Genomic DNA, 24670 nt, shown 5'->3' with positions numbered 1-24670 from the left:
GGTTTCAACAGCAGGGGCCTATTTAAAATGTACAGGTAGTATTCTCTAAAACAAACATCCTCCGGTAAATTAATTCCTGCTTTGCTGCATGCATTCTTCCCATTGGCCACCAGAGGGCACTCAACCCTCCACCAGGAGGTGCTAAAGTCAACCCCCTTTGGATAATTTGCTCACCCAGCACCTTCCCTGGCTTGAAGCTGTATTTGGTGAAGCAGGGCAAGGTTTGCCAGCTAGTGTCAACTGAAAAGGAAGGGCATATACATGGTGTCAGGAGAAACTGCTGCCTGTTACTAGAGAAAATACAAATATATTCATATGAACCCACTAGGATATACAGTAACAGTCTCTGCTGTCGCCTTTGTTTAGAGTCACATTGGCACAGAAAGCAGCAGTGCACCAGGCTTTACTGTTCCTTCACGCAGTCTTCATTTTCCCTACTCTGCACATTAAGGAATGTTTGGTACCTTGAGGCATCAAAAAGAGAAAAGTGAGTGTCCTTAAGGTTTACAGTGTATCAGTTAGCAGGAACCTAAGGCCAGGCTTGGCTACAGGTGGAAAGTAGCAAATGTTCAAATGTGAATTGCATACACATAATCTTTAAGAGGGCCCCTTCTTCTCCTAACAGTTGCTAGCACCGCAGTCACCCTGTTCCACCTGATGTCTTCTGAGCCACGTTCAGTTCCTTTTTTCAACTGGACTCAGCTTAGCTGGCGGACTTCTCAGGTGGCTCAGTGGTAAAGAATCCACCTGCCAATGCAGGAGATACAGTAGACGTGGGTTTAGTCCCTGGGTCGGGAAGATCCCCTGAAGAAGGAAGTGGCAACCTGCTCCAGTATCCTTGCCTGGAAAATCCCATGGACAGAAGAGCCTGGTGGGCTGCAGTCTGTGGGTTAGCGAAGAGTCAGACACGACTTATTGAATAAACCACCACCACCACAACTAAGCTGGCAGTAAGTACCACAAATACTTAATGCACGTGGCACATAGCAAGTGTGATTTATGGCCTCATTGATATTTGTGAGGACAGAAGTCATTGACAGGAAGTCAGCCTTAAGAGTGAGAAGTAGTAATGGCCAAAATATCCAACGCCTGTTGCTGCTGCTGCTGCTAAGTCGCTTCAGTCATGTCCGACTCTGTGCGACCCCATAGACGGAAGCCCACCAGGCTCCCCTGTCCCTGGGATTCTCCAGGCAAGAACACTGGAGTGGGCTGCCATTTCCTTCTCCAGTGCATGAAAGTGAAAAGTGAAAGTGAAGTCGCTCAGTCGTGTCCAACTCTTCGCGACCCATGGACTGCAGCCTACCAGGCTCCTCCGTCCATGGGTGTCGGGAGCCGGCGTGAGGAGCTCCACCCGTGGCAAAGGTCATGAGGAAGGAGGCTCGGCATACGCAAAGGCGGGATCGAGCCTCAGGAGTCCCCCTGGATATTCTCGAGCATCTACCCCCCAAAACCAGAGTCTGCCTACTTTACTGCTTTGTGCTCTCACCTCTGACTTTACTGGGGGCTGTCCCTCACCACCATCTCTCTCTCTCTGATAAAGAGTTAACTTACAGCTCCAGTTAATAAAGTTCCTGGGCATTAGGAGTGTTTAAATCCAAACCCCTTAGATAGCTCTCTAACTCGCCTGACAAGTTTACCCAGACTCCTATAGCTATGCATACGATTGTTTACAGTCTCTTAGCCTCGAGAGGCACGGGAAGCTTAAGATATTCAAATAGCTTAGAGCCTCTCAGAGAGTTAGAAACTGTCAAAATAAAACTAGTAAAAGATTTCATTGATGAGCCAATGCTTGCTGCCAAGTTTCCACATCCCCTGTATTGTATCCTTAAATGTGTATTTATTAATATAGTTGGTATGTAGAAAAAATAAGTAGTGGCCTTGGTGTTAGCAACTTTAGACCCTTAAGGTAATAAATTCTTTCTTTTGTTGTAAACCCATTGCACTTCTGTAGGAAGTGCAGTAGGAATGCAACTTTATCTAACACCTTCGGAGGATGGCGCCAAACCTTAAAATAATTACTCTTAGAGAAAATAAGTCTTAGGGTTGACAAACCTTTGTCAAGAGTCATAAAATGTTAATAGGCCTTCTGGCCAGAAGATGATGTAAATCACCTAAACCATTTGTATACGATAAATTTGCAGGAAAGAAACCCTGGTTTTGATAAGGATCAAAGACTGCTAACTTTGCATGATTTTACATCCCCTATTATCCTCTATGTGCAACTTAGGGTATAAAAGCCCCTGTTGAAAATAAAGCTATGGGCCTTGCTCACCAAAGCTGGGTCTCCCCATGTCATTCTTTCTTTTTACATTCCGGCTGAGTCTCCATCTGGAGCATGGAGGTCCTCTGCGACCATTTATTTGCCTGGGCTTCTAAGACCCACTCGAAAAGGTGCCTAAGGTGGGGCACCTTCCGCTATTCGAGAGGGCGCCTGCGGCCTCCGTGGTCAGAGCTAACTTGATGTCACAGGTTATATTGATTTTCCGCGTAAACCAAGCTACTCAGCCTCTTTTCTCCACTGAATTTTCCTGCTGAGCTATCTTCGTTTTATTACTCTTTATATCTTTGATAAATATTTAAATAAAACTATTGTATCCAGTGAAACTCGCCGAAGCCATCTCCCCTTCGAATACCCTGGATCAGCCGGGGCTGGACCTCGGCAAGTGGTGCCCGAACCAGGCTTCCAGTCAGGTAATCCCCCTAATTGTGCAGTTTTCTGACGGCTAGGACCCCACTCAAGGGTGCCCGGGACCCCCCTTCATAAGATAGGTAGGGTAAAGAAGGGTGGGAAGTAGTGAAATCTTTTCGAAGAGAAAAGTAGAAAAGATAGTAGATTTTCCTGACACGGGTAACAATGAAACTAAAGAATGCCAACTCCTTATACAAATAATCTTGAAACTGTTAAAAATATTCTCAAAAATATCCAGGGAGACTCCTGAGGCTCGATCCCGCCTTTGTGTATGCCGAGCCTCCTTCCTCATGACCTTTGCCACGGGTAGAGCTCCTCACGCCGGCTCCCGACACATGGGATTTTCCAGGCAAGAGTACTGGAGTGGGGTGCCATTGCCTTCTCCAAATGCCTGTTACTAGAGAAAAGTACGTTTCCAAAATGGAAACTTCAAATTTTACTACTATTTACACTGCTAGAGAGTCAAGCAACTTATATTAACACAGACAATATTTCTGTTTTTAATTGTTCACACATAATCATTAGGATGCAATTCTGCTAAATCAGGAGTTCAAGGAGTCAAAATAAACTCCTCCCCCACAAAGTACTCCTGCCAGAAATGCTAAATCTAATCAGGTATTTGGCCCTTATTGTATTCAAGAAATACAGAGATAGGACTTCCCTGATGGTCCAGTGGTTAAGAATCCACCTGTCAATGCAGGGGACACAGGTTCAATCCCTGATCCGGGAAGATCCCATATGCTATGGAGCAACTGAGCCTGTGCCCAACTGCTGAGTCCATGTACTGCAACTCCTGAAACCCGAGTGCCTAGAGCCCGTGATCCACAAGAGAGGTCACTTCAATGACAAGCCCACACCCCCTCAGTGAAGAGTAGCTCCCACTCGCTGCAACCAGAGACAGCCCACATGCAGCAAGGAAGACCCGGCACAGCCAAAAGTAATCAATCAATCAATCAGGGGTAGAGAATCAAGGTGAATAAAATCACGAGAAACCCATCCTGGTCTGTTCCAGAGGTCCAAGTTATGGGGGCAGGAGGAAGAATTGTTCTGTAACAGCGATTAAAGAGACAGAGCAACCAAGCACAGTGAATAAATCTTGATTGGATCGTGGCTTCAGAAAATGACAATTAAAGCATTTTTATGATATGTGACAATAAGGACAATTTAAATAGGTATGGGCATGCAATGCGGGTAGGAATTTAGAGCATTTTCTCAAGTGTGACTGTGGCCCTGTAGGCAGGGGAATGCCCTAGACCTTAGGAGATACATGCCGAGGTACCTAGGAGTGAAGTTCACGATGACCTCAGCTTATTTTTTTTAATTGAAATATAGTTGATTTAAAATATGAAAGTTTCACGTGTTCAACATGGTGATTCAATATTTTTATAGATTGTGCTTGTGCTTAGTAGCTCAGTCGTGTCCGACTCTTTGTGACCCCGTGGACTGTAGCCCACTAGACTCCTCTGCCCATGGGGATTCTCCAGGCAATAATACTGGAGTGGGTTGCCATGCCCTCCTCCAGGGGTCTTCCCAACCCAGCGATCGAACCCAGGTCTCCTGCACTGCAGGCGGATTCCTTACCATCTGAGCCACCAGGGAAGCCCCCTTTTTTTCTTTCCATTTAAAGTTATTACAAAATAGTGGCTGTATATCCTTGTGCTATATAATATACCCTTGTTGCTTATTTTTTATATAAAGTAGTTTGTATCTCTTAACCCCCTACCCTTTCTTGCCCATCCCCCTTTCCTCTCCCCACTAGTAACCACTAGTTTGGTTTCTATATCTGTGAGTCTGTTTCTATTTTGTTAGATTTATTCATTTATTTCATTTTTTAATTTCCACATATAAGTCACATCATACAGTATTTTTCTTTCTCAATGGGACATATTTCACGAAACATAAAACCCTCTAGGTCTATCCGCATTGTTGTCAATGGCAGAATTTCATTCTTTTTTTAAAGGATGAGCAATATTCCAGTGAATGGGTGTATATATACACACATATATACATTCCATTGTATATATACACACACACGCACCCTATATCCTCTTTATCCATTCACTTGTTGATGGGTACATGGTTGCTTCCACATCTTCGCTGCTCTAAATGATGCTTCTACGAACACTGACATGCATATATCTTTTTAAACAGGTGTTTTCATTTTCTTTGCATATAATGCCCAGGAGTGGAATCTGTGGATCACATGGTAGCTATATTTTTATTTTCTTAAGGACTTGCCACCACTTTGCATAGTGGACTCTGGCTCCATTTGGTCCGCATCTTTGCCAACATTTGTCATTTGCAGACTTTTTGAAGACTGCCATTCTGACGGGTGTGAGGTGATACCTTATGGTGGTTTTGACTCACATTTCTCTCATGATTAGCTACAGTAAGCGTATTTTCATTTGCCTGTTGGCCATCTGTATATCTTCTTTGGGAAAATGTCTATTCAGGTATTCTATCCATTTTTAAAATCAGGGTGCTTGTTTTGATATAGAGTTTTATGAGCAGTTTTTAGATTTTGGATATTAATGCCTTATCCATCTCATCTACCAATATTTTTTCTCATTCGGTAGGTTGCCTTTTGTTTTGTTGATTGTTTGCTTTGATGAGCAGCAGTTCTCAAATTTAACAAATTTAGGTCCCATTTGTTTACAGTTTGCTTTTGTTTCTTTTGCCTTAGAGACAGATCCAAAAAATATCGCTACAATTTGTGTCAAAGGGTATTCTGCCTATATTCTCTTCTAGGAGTTTTATGGTTTCAGGTTTTGCATTTAGGTCTTTAATCTACTTCGAGTCTTTTGGTGTACATGGTGTGAGAAAGTGTTCTATTATCAGTCTTTTACACGCAGCTGTCCTGTTTTCCCAGAACCACGCATTGAAGAGATTGTCTTTACTTCAGTGTATATATTCATGCCTCCTCTGTCACAGACTAACTGACCATTTTATACTGTTCATGGGGTTCTCATGGCAAGAATTGATCATTAGTGTGTGCATTTATTTATGGCTCTCTATTCTGTTCCATTGATCTCTGCATCTGTTTTTTTGTGTGTGTGTGCTGGTACCATGGTGTTTTGATTACTGTAACTTCATTGTATAGTCTGAAGTTGGGGAGCATGAGACCTCCAACTTTCTTCTTTTTTCTCAAACTTGCTTTGGCAGTCCAGGGTTTTTTGAGGTTCTATAATGGCTGCCCCCCTCAGAAGCCACTCTGGGTCCAAGCCACCTTTGCCCCTCACAACCGAGCTCTCCCCTTGGCCTCTGCAGCCCTCCCCCTACTGTGGAACTGTGCTGCAGAGCGGGCAGGGCCGGTGTGGATGCTCAGCTTAGGCTGAGCTGAGTGCCAGGGTGAGTGCAAGAAACCTGCCAGCGTCCCAGGCAGTTTCAGTCTGCCCTCCCTGCCCTGTTCTTGGAGCAAGCACACACATATGCAGTCCTCACAGGTGGAGTCCCAGCTTCCCACAGCCTACCTGTTAGCCCTACCAGCCTTCCAGCCAGCCAAATGGACTCATCTCCCTGGAGTCGGACCCACTCCCCCAGGGCTGGTGTGGCCAATATGTGGCTTAAACTGCTTACTCCCCTGGGAGGACCTCAGCCCATGTAACCCCCCTCCTCTTCTGAGTCCTCTCCCAGGGGCACAGGTCCTGACCTTGATGGGTTCTCTTCCCTTCCTACCCAGGTCCACGTGGATCTTTTTTTACAGCCTCGATTGAACAAATCTTTCTGCCAATTTTCAGTTTTCAATGAGAATTGCTCCACATGTAGATGTATTTGTGGGGGGAGGTGAGTTCCCCATCTGCCATCTTGGTCTTCCTCTGCAACTTATTTTTAAATGATTCGGGAGGAAAAAATTAGACAGTTAAAGGAAATACAGCAGAACTGTTGCACCATTAATATGTTGTTGAACCTGGGTGGTGAGTTTAAGGAGAGTCCTTTCACTCTACTTTTCTGTATGGCTGAAAATTTTCATAATAGAAAGTTGGGACATAGAAACGAGAGTGACAACATCATTTACTTTGGGTGGCAGACTCTCAAAATCACTGGGACTTCTTGGCTTTCACAGATCTCTATTTACCTATTGTAAGAAAGAAAGGCGTCTATGTTAGGAACAGTACTTTGCCCACAGCAGACCCTGAATTATCAATATTTATTAATGGATGAATATTGCTTTCTCTTTTTTCCTTTTCTGAAATCTACCACTCTGGCTAAAACTAACCTTAAAGCCTTTATCATCTCTCCAAATGCTTTGAAACTGCAGAGTTGAGGTGATTTTTCATACAATGCCAATCAGAGAACAGGAGTTCTTGTGGCTGGCGGAATAGCCAGGAGCATGCTAAGAGAGTGGGTGGTAATTTGCAGTGTCATGCCACGTTCAAAGCACTTTTTGGTTTATAAAAGAAAATCAGTTCTCTTCTGGCCCTCTATGAACTGCAGTGTTGTATACTGATTGCTTTTCCTTAAGGTGTAAATACTCACAGAGTAGTATTTACTCCGTTATTTACTGACAGTCTGTCAGCTACTCTGATTTAGATTTGAAATATTGTATTCTGTAAAATTCATCTATCTATTTCATCTATCCAGTAATCCAACCATCCACTCACTAATGTATTCATGAGTCAGGAGTTATAGTAACTAGGTCAGGGAAGAAAATGGGATGCAGCCCGAAACTAGAAGCACATTTGTGATGTTATAAGCGAAAATTGTCATGATCGGTAAGGATGTAGAAAGGATAAAAGCCACACCATCCTCTATAGCAGTTTCTCAAATTTAAATCATTGTCAAAAATTTCTGCCATATCTGAGGATCATTAACTAATAATACTTAATATCCTCCTTAAACCTATTCACTTTAAAAAAGAGATTACTGTGGTCTCAGCCTAAACATTCCTATCCATAAAGTCTTGGTACTGATGTGTTATTGCATTTTTCTCTGATGTATTAAAATAAACGCACAGTTATATAATCATCTCATGTATCTTTAACAATAATCACGTAAACGGTGATATACATACCATATTATATAGGAATCTGCCTTTCAGAAAAGGATTTAGGAGGTAAATGGAGTGAGCTTAAAATACTGGTTCATGTATACGAAACACATTTCAACTAACCATCATTTGGCCCTTTCCTTCTGTTCAGGCCTTCCTTTAGTAGTAAATCAGTGATCTAAACTGGCTTTGTACAGTTAATTTCCCAGAGACCAAAAGAAAAATGGACTCAGTGAATATTTTGCTTATTAGAACATGAGCAGGAGTCCTGACTACTCATAGAGATCACACGTCTACTGAAGTCTTGATGCAATAATTCTTTTTAAATCATTTAAAATTCTTTAAACCTGTTTTAAATTTATTTTTTATTATTTATTTATTGGTTATGTGGCATGCAGGATCCTAGTTCCTCAACCAGGGACCAAACTCATGCCTCCTGCATTGGGAGCACGGAGTCTTAACCACTGGGCCACCAGGGAAGTCCCAAGAATTCATCTTTTAACACAAATATCAGATATGCTCCAAAAGGTTAGACTAATGAATATAATATGAAGTGATTAAAAATGTTTTACAGGTAAGGTTTAGGGTCAGTAGCTTTTTTATTTTTTCTTAGTACTTATATCTTATTCTTGAAGAAATGGTACCTCAAGGCTACCTTTTCATTTCCCTTTAAATAAATCATCCTCATTTTCATAATCAGCTCCTTTCTTGGTGCAGATCTGGGGGCATGCAGGTTGGTCAGTATTTTAAATATACTGTAGTTACTTCTAAAGGAAATCAGTCCTGAATATTCATTGGAAGGACTGATGCTGAAGCTGAAACTCCAATACTTTGGCCACTTGATGTGAAGAACTGACTCATTGGAAAATAACCTGATACTGGGAAAGACTGAAGGCAGGAGGAGAAGGGGATGATAGAGGATGAGATGGTTGGATGGCATCACTGACTGGATGGACATGAGTTTATGCAAACTCTGGGAGTTTGGTGATGGACAGGGAAGCCTGGCGTGCTGCAGTCCATGGGGTTGCAAAGAGTCGGACATGACTGAGCGACTGAACTGAACTGAGTTGCTTCTGAACTGAACTTGTCAAGGATCTGTTTCATACCCACCACAGGCAGGCATTGTACTGGATGCTGGGGAGGCCAGGAACAATGAAACAGACATGGTGCCTGCTTCACAGAGCTTACTATATAGTATAAAGATAGATACTAACAAGTCATCTCCCACATAGATAGAAAATTGCCCTCAGCAAGTGGTGAGACGTGTTGTTGTTTAGCTGCTGTGTCCCGACTCTTTGAGGATGGTGCAGGCAAAGGGAACACCCAAGCCCCCTCTTGTGGTGGGGCAGACTGGGAGAGCATCACACGTCCAAGGAATTAGAAGAAGGTGAGTGGCTGGAGCCTGGGGCCTATGGGGCTGGACAGATAGGCCCTGCCAGGCCAGGCCCACGGTGACTATGTTGCCCCAAGAACAGGAAACCACTGAAGGGAAGGACTTCTCAACAAAAATCAAGGCTCTGTTAGCCAAGAAGAAGGAGGAAATGGTTAACAATACACAGGCAAGAGAACTTAAAGAAACACCCCCAAACATTGCCTAACTGAAACCGAACTATTTCCCCATCCCTCCACCCCTGCAAACAGCATGGCTTTTACTGTTTCTCATCTTAGTGAAAGTCCTCACCATTCATCCAGTAGCTCAAGTCAGAATCTAGGCTTCTTCCATGACAGTCTTCATCCCCGTATCTAATCCATGGGCAAGTCCTGACTTGTCCATCCACCTCTTGAATATCTGAACTCATTCACTTCTCCATCTTCACCATCAAATTCATGCAGCTGTCTCTTGCTGAACTACTGCAATGTTTTCCCAAGTGCTCTCATGACCCCCACAGTCTGTTCTCCGGGCAAAGCTGTTGTTGTTCAGTGACTCAGTCATGTTCGATTCTGCGACGCCATGGGCTATAGCCCACCAGGCTCCTCTGTCCATGGGATTTTCCAGGCAAGAATACTGGAGTGGGTTGCCATTTCCCTCTCCATGAGCCTTTTCAAAATACAAACCAATCATGTCACTCCTCTGCCTAAAGGCCAGGGATCCAGGGTAAATCTTGCTGAGGCCCTAGCCAATCCTGGCAGACTCATTCCACTTGACCTTGATTGGTTTTGTTGTGGGCAGAGACTGGCGTGTGACTTTTTCTGGTCACTGAAACGAGAGCATTGCTTCTGGGGAGCTTCTGGGAAACGTATCTTTGCTCTGTGGAAGAGACCCGTGGAAGAAACAGGTGCTCTCTGTTTTGCTAGCCATTGTCACACCTGGGTGTGTCTAAGGAACCATCCAGGCATTGGAAGGAAAGCAGTGCCTGAAGTCCAGACTGCCACCACCGGACCCTGCCCTCCCATATGAGGCAAATCTCCTTGCTATGCAAGTCGATTGGAGTTGGATTTTCTGGCGTGTGCAGCTATAAGGATTCTGATATGTGTCTGAAGCATCCAGTGCCAAATGGATGCTGAAGCTCAGTGGAGAGGTCTGAGCTGGAGAAACATATGTGAGTCCTTGGTGAAGCTTAGGAAAGAGATGAGATTGTCAAGGAGAAGGGTAGAAGGTGGGATCAGAAAAAAAGTTCAGGAAAGAATGATGAGACTGCCAAGAAGTTGAGGAGGGATTGGGTCAGAGAGGTGCCAAGGGAGATCACCTGTGGTCAGGAGAAAGGACTTCCTGCTTCTCTTCCTCTTTATATTGACTGGCACTAATAGTAAGGGCATTACAACATTCCCCAGTGTATTTTAACTGGACAAACGGAAGTGGCTCAGGAATGTTCACTAGAGGAGGAAGTTGGATTTCAGAACCAACCCTTGGGATTAGGAGCGTTTGGCTGTTTGCCATTTAACAAGAAGGTCATTTTACCAGAATGTGAAAGGCCACCAAAAATTGAACAAAACAGCCAGATCAGAGAACATTTCTCCTCTTCTGAGTATAAGATCCCGAGTTAGGTGGGGATTGGAAAAGCAACCCAAGAGTAGGCACCATTCTAAGAAAAGCCTCGGAGGTGTGAAAACCAAGGGCAACCGCCACAGAATGAGGCCGGAGAGAAACGTGGGAAATGAGATGGGAATATGGCAATGAGGCCAGCACAGGGTGTGCCTTGTGAATCAGATGGCTGCGTTTAGACTTTATTCAGTCTGAAACGACTCCCGTGAAAGGGGTTAGATGTAGTGAAGATGTTCCAGATCACCTTTGTTAGGTAAAAAAATAAAAATTTAAAAATCAGAGGACCAGGAGCTTCGTTACCGTGCAAGAGGTTCTCAAACTTCAAGGCATACCCGAATCGCCAGAGGAACTTACAACAAATGTAAATTCCTGGTACTCATTGCCCCTCGGATTCGGATTTTATAGGTCAGGTCCGATAGGTACACTTTTAAAAAGCCCTTCTGGCAGCCAGGCTACTGCCAAGGGGTGACTTGGGAGTTTAGTCCCATTTTCTGTACCTATGCGCTCCTCTATTCTTTGACACAGAAAACGGGCATTTCTCAAGGATACACCAAGCGTTCTCCTAAGTTCTCCCAACCTGACAGCGGCCCCAGCCCCTGCCACTGCGGGCCGGTCAGACCCGAGTGGGACAGACGTGGCGGTCTCCGGAGACCGAGGGACGAGAGAGGGCGGGCACCGGGGCGGTTGGGCGGCGGCCGGCCCCGCCCCCAGGCTCGTTGTTCGGGACCCCGGCTCTGCGACCCTACCCAGCCCTGACTCAGGTTTGGGAAACCCGCAGTCACAGCCTTCCCGACTAGCAGCGGCGGCCACGCAGAGGCCCGTGGGCGGGTCTCCATGGTAACTGGCAGACGCTGTGACCAATTATGTCCGGGCACTTGTTTCCGCCCCCTCCCCGCTAAACACCCCACCACCGCCGCCTCCCCCGCAGGGACAGATACTTCCGTGACTGACGTTTCTCTCCGGGCGCTGTTACGTAAGGGGAGGGTCAAGCGCGGCCCCACCCGAGCGGAGCAGATTTGATTGGCAGGACCTAGAGCCACCGCCTCAACGCCCCCGGAAGAACGTCTTTGACCGACAGGTATAGGAACCACTCTGCCCCGCGAGGCTGGGCGGAAGCATCCGGGCCCTGGGGCTGGGCTGCGGGGCGGAGCCGGAGGCTGAGAACAGGGCCGGGCGGGGCGGAGAGTAGGCAGGGGCTGGGCTGGCGCTGCGGCCAGAGATGCTGTGGGACTGCGACGGCGCTCAGCCGCTGGGAGCACTGCATTGAAAACACCGAGGTGAGGTGCACTGCCAGGCTGTGGTAGGTGCTCGAGGGCCGTGGAGTCCTCATACCCGGCCCGCCAGCGTCCTCAGGCCCGGCATTTGTGTGCTCTGCCGGGGGTTCTAGACTGTAGCGACGGCGGCCGCGCTGGGACACGGGGGCGGGGCCGGGCACCTGTCCGCGTTTGCAGGCACCTGCTACGCCGGCCGCCGCCGACCCCGGGGCCTGGCACTGGGGGCTGACCGGGAGCCGGGCCGGGCCGGCCTGAGGAGGGGAGGCGGGCCGGGCCGGCTCGACCCGTCCGGGGCCTTCCCTCGTTGCCCGGCTCCGTCCCTGCTTCCAGCTTGAGGGTAGCGTCCGAGGACCGCAGTCCCTTCATCCGAGGGTCTCGCGGGCCCGGGGCCGGCCTCGAGCTAACAGCGAGGACAGGGTTTGGCTCCTGCCTTACATCATCCCGAGACAGGTTTGTCCAGATTCCCTACGTGCGCGGAGATGGGTTTACGCCCCGGGCGAGGGTGCTCGTCCCGGCTGTCCCCAGAGATCCGGGGCCGAGGCAGTTTTCATCTTCTCCCTGGGTCCTCCTCTGCCACCTCTTAACGTGTGATTTAAGTCTGTTCGGGATGATGTGCCTGTTTAGGCATAGGAGGTAGCACCGCCTGTCTCAAGTTTTGGCTCAGTACACGTGCGGATAATTCGTACAGGCTAAGCTACGACTTCTCAGCTGTATGATATTAAGAGACAGTCTTTTGTTGTTTGTACGACCAGATCAGCAGAGATTTTTAAATTGTTTCGGAATGACTAGGACCTGTCCTGTGTTTTCTTCCATCTGTGTCACATCTTGGAAAAATGCTGTACCTGCCCAGTAGACATCTATTAAATGATGTAGTTACTCCTGAAAAGCGTGCTGCAGTTTCTCTAGGTGATTATGTCGTTGCTGGAAACAAAGGCAGCAGTAGACAATACCTCCTTCTTAAAGACAGGAGGAACCTGGGGGTAAGTTTGATTAATATTTGATTCTTAAAGGCAAAGTCATAGAATTACTAGGTATTAGACTTGGAAGAGACCTTACAGGTGAGTATTCCACCCCAGTCAATTTACGTGGTGGTGAGCACTGTGTTCCAGGGGAACAGGGTTCCCCTGTCAAATTAGGTCTGACCCAGCGGGCGGGTGCTGCCCATTACTCTGGATCTGAAAACCGTGTTTTCATTCGCACCAAACAGGAACATTTAGCCCCACTACAGTTTTGGTGCCCTGCCATTTTGGCTTGTATAATAGTCACCAGGTTTGCAGAGAGCTCTCAGCAATAAGTTGCTACTTACTGGGCTTAAGTCATTAGGTAAGTGGAAGAACCAGAACCCACATTCTTTTAATTATTGGGTGGCACTGTATTTTGGAAAGCAGAACAGCAGTAATGGGCACTGGCGGGATCAGAGGCCCACCTGTGTATGAGCTCAGCAGGAAACAAATTGTTGCTGAATGGGGGACATTTGGCACATCCTACTGTAATGACTTGCTTATAAATTTGGTAAAATACTGTTTAAGCTCTGACCTTTTTCACCTTCAGCCTTTTGATTGGTGCAAGTAGGAATTGAGCAGAGCTCTGTTTTAAACATGATGGAGCCTGGGGGGAATGTCACCAGAGCAGACAAGCTGCTGTCCTTACAGCTCCACTTGCTGCTTCTCCCTTGTATTGTTAGTAAATGACCCACTGACTTTGTGACCTTTAAGACAGGGTTTCTTATCCACTTCATGAAGCCTTGGTGGAAGATGTGTGTTTGTGAAAGGTTTCTTTGGCCCCCTTCTGCTGCTTTTGTACATATTGCTTGGCAATTCCTTAAATGCATAGTCCTGCTGTTTCCACACTTGAAGCAGTTGAAAAGATCGGGTTTTTCTGTGTGTGTGTGGTCCTGTATGGTCCCAACAGGATCCAGTTTTCTGTGTCTCTCATGCTTTGTTTTTGGTTGCTAGTTTTGCTGGAGAGAATCATTCTGTGTTTAAGACACGTTTAAATCAACTCCCGTGGATCTTCAATTCCCATAACCCTGAGAACTGTGATAGACCTTTTGTGTCTGTGGGTACAGTGCATTCTGAACCTGGCTTTCCCAGCAGTCGAATGCCTAGATATTCTGCTAGTAGCAACTGTTCAGTCCATATCTTCTGCACTGCTGGCACCAGAGCTGAACTGTGTTACTGAATATTCTGAATCCTGGCCAAAGACTCAGTGCACAGATTCCTGTCGGCATTTAAAGATGGGAAAGAAACTGGAGTCAGAAGAGGGAGGGGGTGTAGAAGGAAACCGTTTCTGAAGACTTTCTCCCTAGGTTTTTATAACTGCATATTATATAACATTCTATTGTATTTCTGTTTAGAGGTTCAGATTTAGCTCTTAACTATTTCAGAAGTCTTAACTGTTGGTATCAGTATGTTTCTCTGTTTTCCCGTCTCATTTTAAGGTGAAGTGAATTCTGAGGCCAGAAGAATTTGATGACACAGACCACTGAATTTCTTTGTTTGGAGCACACGTTATGAACCCTTTCTGGAGCATGTCTACAAGCTCTGTACGCAAAGTAGGTATAGTTGATGAACTTAGGGAGGAAACCCATTTGTGTCAAAACAGAGGCCAGAATAATCCATATTAAGGTTGCCTGTTGTCTTAGCAGAATTAACTTTGGTTTTCTAGTTTAGGTTTTACTTTTGAGAAATAATTATTTCATTGATTAAAGTCAGCTTCTGAGACCGAGATCACATCTCAGAAACCATTCTGATAATCAAAATTCTGTTATTTTGACTTTTAGGTTATATTCACACATGATGAAATTTGTGACACACATTGTAGGTAGTTTTTCTACAAACTTCAAGATTTCATGGTTAGAGAAGTTTTGGGAAAGGCCAGTCCAATGTGGTCAAGTCAGACTTGAGAGCACTGGTTTAATTTATCTAACTAAAATATCTTGTAAAATAAAATATGTTTTAGGGAAGCTTAAAATATGCAAACAAAAAGAAAATGTCACCCATAATTCCATGTCTAAAAATACCCTTGTAATCTTTTTTTTTTTTCTGTACCTGATACTGTATACATTTTTAATACAGGTGATGATACAGCCTTTGATGGTCTCGGAGCCAAGGAAATACCTGTGGGGTGGTAGTTTAGTCTCTGAATCATTTAGACCTTTGTCTTTGACTAAGAATGACGGTTTATGCTAATGATAGTCCAAATGTGAAAACACACCAGTTAGGGACCAGATCAAACTCAGACCCATGCGCGCAAGAGAAGAGGTTCACCCTTTGTTTCTAACCAAGGTGCTGACATCAGGGAGTGACTAATTTCAGTCATTACACTATTTGTTTTGAGATGCTTAGCACCCAATTTCCTACATCTGCATGCCAGGGCACCTTTCTAATCTGGTCTGATTGTGTAGTAACCCCTTGCCCTCTTTCTGGGGCCTTGAAGAGAAACCCTTTCTTTCTTTGTTTCATGTAAATCCTATAAATATTGGCTTTGTTGTCTATAGGATACAGCTGATGAATGAGTTTTTCTAATAGTTTATTAGTCTTGCATCAGCTCGATTCTGCTCTCTATAATAGCTTGCCCACTCAACAGACTTCCAGGTCATCTCGATCACAGTGCTAGAAGGTCCCTGTAAGAGTCATTCCAGCTTTTCAGTCAAGGACTGAAGGGCATCACACTTGGCCTTATGATTTAAGAATCATGCTAACAAATGTTCTCACCACTTCGTCTTGAATAGCGGTCTGATGGTGAAGAGAAGACATTAACAGGGGATGTGAAAACCAGTCCTCCACGCACTGCTCCAAAGAAACAGCTGCCTTCTATTCCCAAAAATGCTTTGCCCATAACTAAGCCTACATCTCCTGCCCCAGCAACGCAGTCAACAAATGGCACGCATGCTTCCTACGGACCTTTCTACCTGGAGTACTCCCTTCTTGCAGAGTTGTAAGTTCTGAAACTATCCGGTTAAATTTTGAATGACCCTTAAATGTGAAGAATGAAATTTATTCTGATGGACTCAGTAAACAGCAGCCATTTAATCTTGACGGTCAAACCCATCCCCCTTCAGTATGAGCCTTAATGTATATAGGATGGACTCTGTCGCTGGCAATGTAATCTTTCTTCACCAAGGCCTCAGTGGTGGTATATAAATCTCTGCTTCTAAAAGTAACAGTTCTTACTGAGAGCTTGGGTAAGTAAGATTTGAAGACAAATACGTGCTTTAATTTCCATGTCTGTTTTGAAAAGCAAGAGGAGGGAGAAACTGAGATTTATTAAGCATCCGGGAACTTAATTTTGGTCTGCCTTTATATGAGGTGCGGAATTCACCCCCTGAAGAGGTTGCTGTAGAGGGCAGGACGGTGGGAGGGCGGCGCTCTATTCTTTCTTGGGTCAGACGCAGCTGGAGGCTGGTGCTCCATTCTGGCAATCACCCTTAAGAGGCCTCCTGACAGACTGAGAGGCTAGTCCCAGGAGGCAGAGGTCAGGAAGCCTGACCATAGGAGTCAACAGTTGAAGGAACAGGAAGCACTAACTTGGAGAAAACTTAGAAGGTACTTATTAAAGCTGTCTTCATATATTTGAAGGCCCATCAATTAGAGGATTTGAGTTATTCTGTAGGACCCCCAACGGCAGAAGTAGGCAGTTGGGAAGTTTTAAAAGATCTGGGCTCCGTGTAAGAACTTGAGTAGTCACAGAAGTCACAGATTGGACTGAGCTTGTACCATCCACAGATTGTGAGGAGATGGGCACCTCTGCATAGCCTGGTAGTGATGAAACAGTGCTTGGCCCATCAGAGGGGCTCACGCAGTGAGTGAGTGCAGATGGCATTTGTTATATTGGTCATTTGTGATATAGGCAGCAAATTTGGAGAATTAATTCTGAATTTCAGTCATTTAAAAATGCCTTTGCCCATGAAGCTGTTTTAAAAGCATCCTCCAATGCCCCCTTTCTTTACTAATGTAATGGTCAGAGGGTCTGAGGCCCCAGTGTGAATGGCTGAGCATGAGCTGGTAACTTTATAATGGACGCCTGTGTTTGAGGCAAGGCAGTGAGTTGGACAGGCTTCTATTGTGGTGTTAAGTCTGCTGTATTAGGCCACAAAATCTGCCTTTCTGGCAAACCTCTGTAGGAGATACATCTGCCATCCACACTGCTGTTGATGCGCTGAGTTTTAGTGATTTAAAAATGGAATAACTACTTTAAAATGATTAAAAAATAAGTGTGGTAGCAAATAGGTAATAAAATGTCAACTGAGATCTAATAAGTTTCTTCTCAGTAAAACTGAGGATTGGCAGGTTAATGTGCCTTAAGGCCCTCAGTTCTCGAGGTCCGGTCACAGCATGACTTGTGTAGGCTCGTGGCTCAGCAGCAGGGAACAGAGCAGAATGACCAGGTCCCAGAAGAGCCAGTGCAGCCTGTCTTCCCTTGTTTCAGCTCCCACCGGCTCCCACGCCGAGGCCTGCAGAGTTCAAGGGCCTGAGTTGGGGGTGAATTCAGGAGCAGAGTACAGTCAGACGCTGCCCGTTCACACTTAAAATGACCCCCAAGTGAAGGAAATTCCATGGAATTTTAATGTCTTAATTACCTAAAACTGTACCTTCAAAGAGCTTTTGAATGTGTGTGGGTAAGATCTATTGTCCGTGGTCACAAAAGCAATAACCTTACAAATAACTCTCACTGACCTAAAACTTGATGTCCAGCATTAACTATACAGGTTAGCTTACAAGATGGTGTTTTGGGGAAGCTGATTTCTAGGAGGAAAACTTGACTGTGAATCCCTGCTTGGCTTTCGTTTCTAAATCTGGGGCCCTTTTTTGGCTGTGCTACTCTGCACGCATATGTTATGAAGCCAGTAGACAGACAGCAGTTAGGGCCAGGTGAGGGACTGTGATGACTCCGTCTACGTGGTCAGGGCATCGGGTCCCCTTTGAGAACCTGTTCCTTCTTTAAAAGATGAATGTGGGTGGTTTGGTCTGTGTGTGTTCTTCACATCCCTCCAGTCTCACTGTTCTGCTGCTTCTGTTTTAGTACCTTGGTTGTGAAGCAGAAGTTACCAGGTGTCTACGTGCAGCCATCTTATCGATCTGCATTAAGTAAGAAGCATTCCCTCTTTTCATAGCATGTTTGATTCCACTGACGCAAACTTAGCCCTTAACTGTTTCTATTTTGTCCTGCAGTGTGGTTTGGAGTAATATTCATCCGGCATGGACTTTATCAAGATGGCGTATTTAAGTTTACAGTTTACATCCCTGATAACTACCCAGATGGTGACTGTCCAGTAAGTTGGGGATACACTCTGGCTTCATTGCTAGGTCAGTGAGGAGGGCTGAACGGGGCTTTCAAAATGTCTCGGTTCTTTTCCGGACCTCGTAACTTTTATGATTTCAGTTGCCCATATACACTGGGCATATATACTTGTCTATATATTGTGTAGTCCTTTGAGGGGATTTTTTTTTTTTTTGCTTTGTTCCATCTTTTGCCCTGCTGGCTTCTGCCGTCAGCTTTGCTTGCTTCTCTGTGCAGGGTGTGCCTTTGAGGCTGGAAGCTGTGGTACAGCACTTGCCATGTGAGTGGTGACTGTTACGCTGTGGTGGAGGAGAGAGACTTTCCCTTTGCTTCATTGCAAAATTCACTTTTACAGGAAAATCGTGAAAGTACTTAAGTGTCCTTCTCAAGGCAGCTCTTTGACTTTAAGCAGCAAGACTGCCTTGTCCTGAAGCTCCTTTTACAGCGTCTGTGTGTGGTTTAACAAGCGCCGCTGCTCCATTAAAGGCAGTGTCTCTCTCTCACCGCAGCGTCTGGTGTTCGATGTTCCCGTCTTTCACCCGCTAGTGGATCCCGCCTCAGGTGAACTGGATGTGAAGAGAGCGTTTGCAAAATGGAGGTCAGTAAATAGTTGCATGTGGTGATGTAAGCCAGCAAGGGGAAGCCTCAGTCACCCCGCTGTGTTTCCCTTTAGGCGGAACCATAACCACATTTGGCAAGTACTGATGTACGCAAGGCGAGTCTTCTACAAGATCGATACGGCAAGCCCCCTGAACCCAGAGGCTGCAGTACTGTATGTTACTCTGCTTTGTCATTTAAGATACATTTGAAAAGACAGCCGAGGAGGTCGTGTTGGTAACCTTTTGATTTAAACTTTTGACACAGGTACGAGAAAGATATTCAGCTTTTTAAAAGTAAAGTGGTCGACAGCGTTAAGGTGTGCACTGCTCGCTTGTTTGATCAACCTAAAATAGAAGACCCCTATGCAATTAGGTGAGTGGTACATTATCCAGATAAGCTGCACTTGGAGTACTGGGCTTCTGTTTTCCAGGTGGCCTTAGAATGGGGATTTAAAAGGAAAGTGAGTCATCTGCTAGCCTGCAACATTTCTAACTTGATTTCTGCTTTACATTTCTGCTTTACTGCCAGGAGCAAGCTATGGAGAGACTTTGGTTTCTCAAAGATCCTGGTAATGTGCTTGCTCAAGTGTCAGGACTTTTCCTTCCAATTGGAGCCCCTCTTAAATGGTCATTACCCCATCAACCTACAGATTTGGTGAAAGGAGGGAAACTGATCAGTGTGAGTGAACAGTCCGAATCATGGGTTCCCCGAGCACTGTTAGTGTGTGTTGGGCAAGTGTCTTCAAGAGTGTTGAGAGCTGAAGTGACTTAGCTGTTGGGCAGCATGGGTGTTGCTGGGAGAGAGGAGCGTAGTATAGTGTTCAAGAGCTTGGGCTTTGCAGTTAGACTGGGTGACATTTGCACTTAATTGGCTTTGGTGACCCTGAGCAGTTACTTAATTTTACCGTGTCTTGCTTTCTTCATCTATAATAGGACATCAGGGGTGGTTGCAAGGCTTACGTGAGCTAACCCAGGAAAAGTGCTCTCTAAGGGATAATTATGTGAGAAAATCATTTAGGTAATGTCTGAAACTTACATACTGACAACTGATTAAGACTGTTCCTTGTTAAGTTCTGTTTGGGGAACGGGCTTAAAAATGGACATTAAATTTCGTGAGCCGTTGTTTAGTGTTTCTCTCTTCCTTAAGCTTTTCTCCATGGAATCCTTCTGTCCATGATGAAGCCAGAGAGAAGATGCTGACTCAGAAAGTAAGTAGATGCCATTTTAGAAATAGGTTCACTTGCTGTTTCCTTTCTAAAGTATATCTTCACTGGTGACCACTGAGTGTACACAGTGGCCTTTGGGGAGACAGACTGGTACGATGCTGAAATCTCCTTATCGGTCTGTATGTCTGTTTTTCATTGTGCCTAGAAGAAGCCTGAAGAACAGCACAATAAAAGCGTTCACGTTGCTGGCCTGTCATGGGTAAAGCCCGGCTCAGTACAACCTTTCAGTAAAGAAGAGAAAACGGTAGCGACTTAAGAGCTGCTGAATCCGGTGCACCACGCACTTTCCTGCTGGACTTCGGCTCCTAAAGCTGACCAATGGCAAAGGACTGCCTGCAGAGTAAAACATTGTGAACAGTGGCTGACGTCAGTGTTGTCCATGTATGCTTAGGTTCTAACAGCAAGTTCTGGAAACCTCTCTTTACGTAATGCATTACTTCTGTCAGAAGTGTCTTTAAGGTGGTTATCTAGTTCAGTACTCCAAATTATTGGGGACCTTGAAGCTTACGTATTTTTTTGAATATAATGCTAAAGGTAAGTTGCATTCATTTAAACTAATGAAGTTAAGCAAAGTTCAACACTACAGTGATTTCTTAATTGGTGGTTTCGGTTGTACATATGTTAGGGTGCAGAGATGAAAGGAGAGAGAGAGCAGTTTCCATAGCTTATTAGCACTTTGAAGTGGAGGAGCAGTGGAATGAATGAACCTCAGTCTTCAGCTTACTGTCTTACTGATGTACAAACTGCTGTCACTGAGGGACACACTAGGTGAGTGAGAGGAAACCAGAACACTTGTTCTTAGGTGTTTTGTTGTTTTTTTTTTTTTAAGCAAATTACTGTATTTTTATGGCAGGAGGGAGAAAAAGTGTTAAAACGGTTTCTAATGAAGTCAGAGATTTAAACGATGAATGGCTAGTGTGTTTTGTAGAGACAATAAATCAGTGAATGATTGTTCTTTGTCATTTATGCAGGAAACTACCCTTTTCTCAATATAACTAAACAAAGATTAATTTATAAATGCTTTATTGAAAAATACACTTATTTTCATATAAAATTACAGTAGCAGTATCTTGAGAGGTTTTATAAATATTTTTGCAAAACACTATTCTAAGTGAACAGTGTAAGTTCCATATTTCTTTCAGAGCAATATGAAGTTACCTAGTAACTTTGTTTATACTGATTCAATTTACAATTGAACTTTCTCCCTAATAAGATTATTCATTCAACTTTAAAACTGCTGGAACAATAGTGATTAATAAAGGTATATATAGATAATTCAGTAGCTGTTAAATTAACATTTTCTAATCTGTATAAATGGTACTGTGTACTAATAAAAACCTAAAATTCTCCAATCTATTTTTTTAAACTTCCAGGAACACACCCAAAGATATTTAAAAATACCACCTTAATAAAGACACACGTCTTTTTGGATAACTACCTCCTAAAGGAAGAGGTCATAATTTTTCATAATAATCCCCTTAATTCAACTTGATTTTAAATCTTTACTTAGCCAGGTGATCCCTATCAACAAAAATGGAGAATTTAAAACACTTGCCCAAAAGGTAGCTACTGGGGCTTTAACAATTTTAAAAAAGTACAAAAGCATCAAAGAAGATATTAAGCCTAGAAGTTTTGTACTTAATAAAGTTCACATTGTAGAAAGTGCCATCGCAAATATACAGCAAAATCTGGGTTACAAAATCATGCTTTTTACAGCCCTAAAGTGCCACTTCTTATACAAGTTCACTCACACATTGCACACTAATCAAAGACTTGTCACACTGCACCACACCTACTGGGGTAGGGAAGAATTACACAAAGGCAACGGGAGACTTGGACTGGTTACCCAGGACCTCCAAATCTGGGCGCTTTCCCAATTTGTTACCTTTTAGGAATGCAATCTCACACTCCTACTAAGTGTTTCAGGACGAAATGCCAAGTTTCACTCTTCATGAGGGCCAGGGCTGACCACAAAACAGGAATGAACTGAAATATGGTTCCTCTGCTGGAACACGTTAACAGAGACCTCTTCTACACACGAGTACGCTTCGTTCTCTGCAGTACTTGTAATACTTGGAATAGCTTTGCCAAAGAGTTAAAAAAATCCAACTATGTTGGATTCTAGGCAGCCTTGATGGCAAGCACTGCAAGGTAGGAAAAAAGGCAGTTCGGGTAAGTAAAAATATCCTAAGGATACTGGAAGGATCCAGGAAAAGAGCCCCATCATCTAGCATACATTAAATGTGGCTGCTAAACAGAGTTTGTGAAGAGACAGTTTCAATACGACGGACTAACCTCAGTGGGAACCCCGGTCATTAGCTACATCTTGGAGACGACGTAATAAGGCAGAATGATTTTCTGGGCAGATTCTTTTTGCAGGTGATTCACTTCCATCTTCCAAAAGGATCCCTCTCTTTTTGGTTGGAGTTTCTCCTGTCCGTATCATACTGTTAATTTCTCTCAGTCTCTGGTGGCAGAGGTAAAAATAGATACAAAAAGCGTTAAAATTCTAATACACACAGTTCAGTGTTAGATCAAAGAACCTCAAATGAGTTAAGCAGTTTACTTGAGGAGTTTGAACATCTTTATAAAGGAAAGAACTAGCAAATTTTACACCCTTCTGGTCTCACTTCTCAGCTAGCTGAGATGATGACTGGGAAAGAGGCAGAGTATTTCATTTTTTAACATGCTCCAGAGGTGATTTTGATATACACTTTAACAATATCAAAGTTCACAAATCTGATTCTTTTTTACAAAAGTTAATAGCATCACGTTGCTATGCCATATTTAATCAACTTCATACATTTCCATTTTCCTTTTTTAAAAAAGTAACATGACTATAGAGTATTATGTCCCCTTTTCCCCCAGTCTAGTGTTACTCATTTGTTTTTAGCAGCCATGGAGTTTCATAGGAGAAGTCTAAATTCTAAAATGCATTATACATCTTCCTCGGGAGAACTGAGGAAAGGCATTACTTTCTGCATTCTCTGGTTCACGTGAGGAACCTGGACGGAGAAGAATACTGCCAGGGGGCTAGAAAGACGATCTGTGTACAGGTGCCTTCAGCACCAAGTTTCCCCCGAGTCCCAAAAGTCAGCTGTACCTTATTTTCGGATGATTTTTTTTACCATGTGCCACTGATTTCATTGTCCATGCTTCCTAGTAGAAAGCATACTGAGCAGATTTACATGCATTTGTTGTAGGACATTTCAAGCATGGGAACGGAAAAGCGTGTATAGTGAACCTTCACATGGCCATCACCCACTTCAGCGATGCCGGCCAGTCTTACTTGATCTGTGCCTTCATTCACTTCTCACCTCTCAGATGTTTCAAAGCAGATCCTAGATATTTAGTTTTTATTCTTAAATGAGGCTTAAAACCACCATGGTTTTCTATAATCAGTATATGCATCTTTCCCAAATTTTAACCATTTTAAGCAAGTTTTCCTCTTTCTCCTCTACTCTCTTACCTCCCTAAAAGTCTGCTCTGCACTTTCTGTCTCTAGTCTCCCACTTACTTGAATGTTCTTAAATTGTTAACTATACACTAATTGTATAAGTGGTATTTGTATACAAGTATATACAACATATTTTGTATCGTGCAAGTATAATTGTGTTCCTTACTATATACATAACAATATAGATTAATAACACATTAATACATAAAATTTATATACAGTACAGTGCTTTATATACCATAATTTATATAATATGTACATGACAGTTTAAAAATGAATACTTATTCCCCCCCAGATCATACAGAATACACCTTCTTGTCCTCACCCAGTCCCTAAGGACACTTTTACCATTCATTCACCAAACAGATCAGGCTACTGTGTAGCTTTCTGCTCTTTTTTCTAGGAAGCATGCATTAGAAATTTAATAATGTTCATTAAGTGGGGTTTCAAAAAAATTAAACTGGTATACTGTTCAGTCCACATTATGTCTTACACCTTCTCATATCAGTATATATGGATCACATCTCTAACTGTTACATAGTATGCTATGGTAATCTGTATCATAGTTTAATCCACTGTTAACAAGGCCTGAGTTCTAACTGGGGTATTTAGACCATTTGTATTTACTTGCTCTTTGTTTGCTGTCTTCTTCCTTTTTAGGCCTTCTTTTGAATTGAATAGTCCTACTCCAATTTATTTTTCTGTTTAACTTTTTAATTCATTTGGAACTTAATTTGGTATAGGATGAAAATCTACTAATAGGGAAACAGCAGTACTGTCCCCACCATCTATCTGTCATCCATCTCTCCATGGTATTGACATTGTGTTTTTTAGGAATCTGTATGTGTTTTTCCTGGGCCATTTGTTATCTGTGTGTGTTTTCTGAACAATCTTTATAATTATCACTTAAGGACCTTTAAGATCTAGCTGCCTCCTTAACAGTAAGTAACATATGATTCCCAGAGCTCTAGCCTTACTGCCTCAAGGACTTGTTTCCCTTTCTTGTCCACTTTATCCTGGATGCCCTTCCTTCCACACCTCAGCAACCTCCTAATTTTTCATCCGTTAAGGCTTGACTCAAGCTTCCCTACCCACTGCAGACTGAGGCAGATGCTACCACTTAAATCGGTGCTAATGTGCATATTGTTATAAAATGCCCATTTCTCCTCTTAG

At 43.8% G+C, this 24670-nt stretch overlaps 2 protein-coding genes across 20 annotated transcripts in view; one reads left to right on the top strand and one right to left on the bottom strand.

Annotated features, from left to right (window-relative positions):
• Positions 1–11671: 11671 nt before the first annotated feature.
• On the top strand, positions 11672–20400 carry AKTIP (AKT interacting protein). 18 transcript variants are annotated; one of them, XR_015145466.1, is made up of 12 exons: positions 11672–11737; positions 12787–12913; positions 14374–14487; positions 15667–15872; positions 17958–18022; positions 18107–18207; positions 18725–18813; positions 18889–18987; positions 19080–19187; positions 19344–19493; positions 19962–20022; positions 20186–20400. XR_015145466.1 is itself a non-coding variant. In XM_086350675.1 (11 exons), exons 3-11 carry the CDS (start codon positions 14446–14448, stop codon positions 20294–20296), a joined length of 879 nt encoding a protein of 292 aa, XP_086206801.1. In that variant the 5' UTR covers positions 11672–11737; positions 12787–12913; positions 14374–14445; the 3' UTR covers positions 20297–20400. The 18 variants fall into 18 exon arrangements, 12 of the variants coding, with proteins under 12 accessions (XP_086206801.1, XP_086206794.1, XP_086206804.1 ...); XR_015145467.1 differs by lacking the exon at positions 11672–11737 and adding an exon at positions 11825–11936 and having other exon boundaries at positions 20189–20400; XR_015145465.1 differs by lacking the exon at positions 11672–11737 and adding an exon at positions 11825–11936.
• A 646-nt stretch (positions 20401–21046) lies between these two features.
• RBL2 (RB transcriptional corepressor like 2) overlaps positions 21047–24670 on the bottom strand; it is a 46268-nt gene continuing 42644 nt past the window's right edge. Inside the window, exons 22-23 of one of the 2 annotated variants that reach the window (XM_086350665.1) lie at positions 22336–22507; positions 21047–22184 (exon numbers count right to left, since the gene is read on the bottom strand). In XM_086350665.1, the coding sequence (XP_086206791.1) occupies positions 22337–22507 (171 nt within the window). In that variant the 3' untranslated portion in view covers positions 21047–22184; position 22336. Of the gene's footprint in view, positions 22508–24670 lie in introns of both variants that reach the window. The other variant, XM_086350666.1, reaches the window with a different exon arrangement.

Source organism: Bos grunniens, chromosome 18 (genome assembly GCF_055505025.1).
Source record: "Bos grunniens cultivar Pamir isolate PY7600 chromosome 18, Bosgru_T2T1.0, whole genome shotgun sequence".
Classification (NCBI taxonomy): domain Eukaryota; kingdom Metazoa; phylum Chordata; class Mammalia; order Artiodactyla; family Bovidae; genus Bos; species Bos grunniens.
The sequence above is the reverse complement of the archived record's forward strand: the minus strand, read 5'-3'. Positions and strand labels throughout refer to the sequence as shown.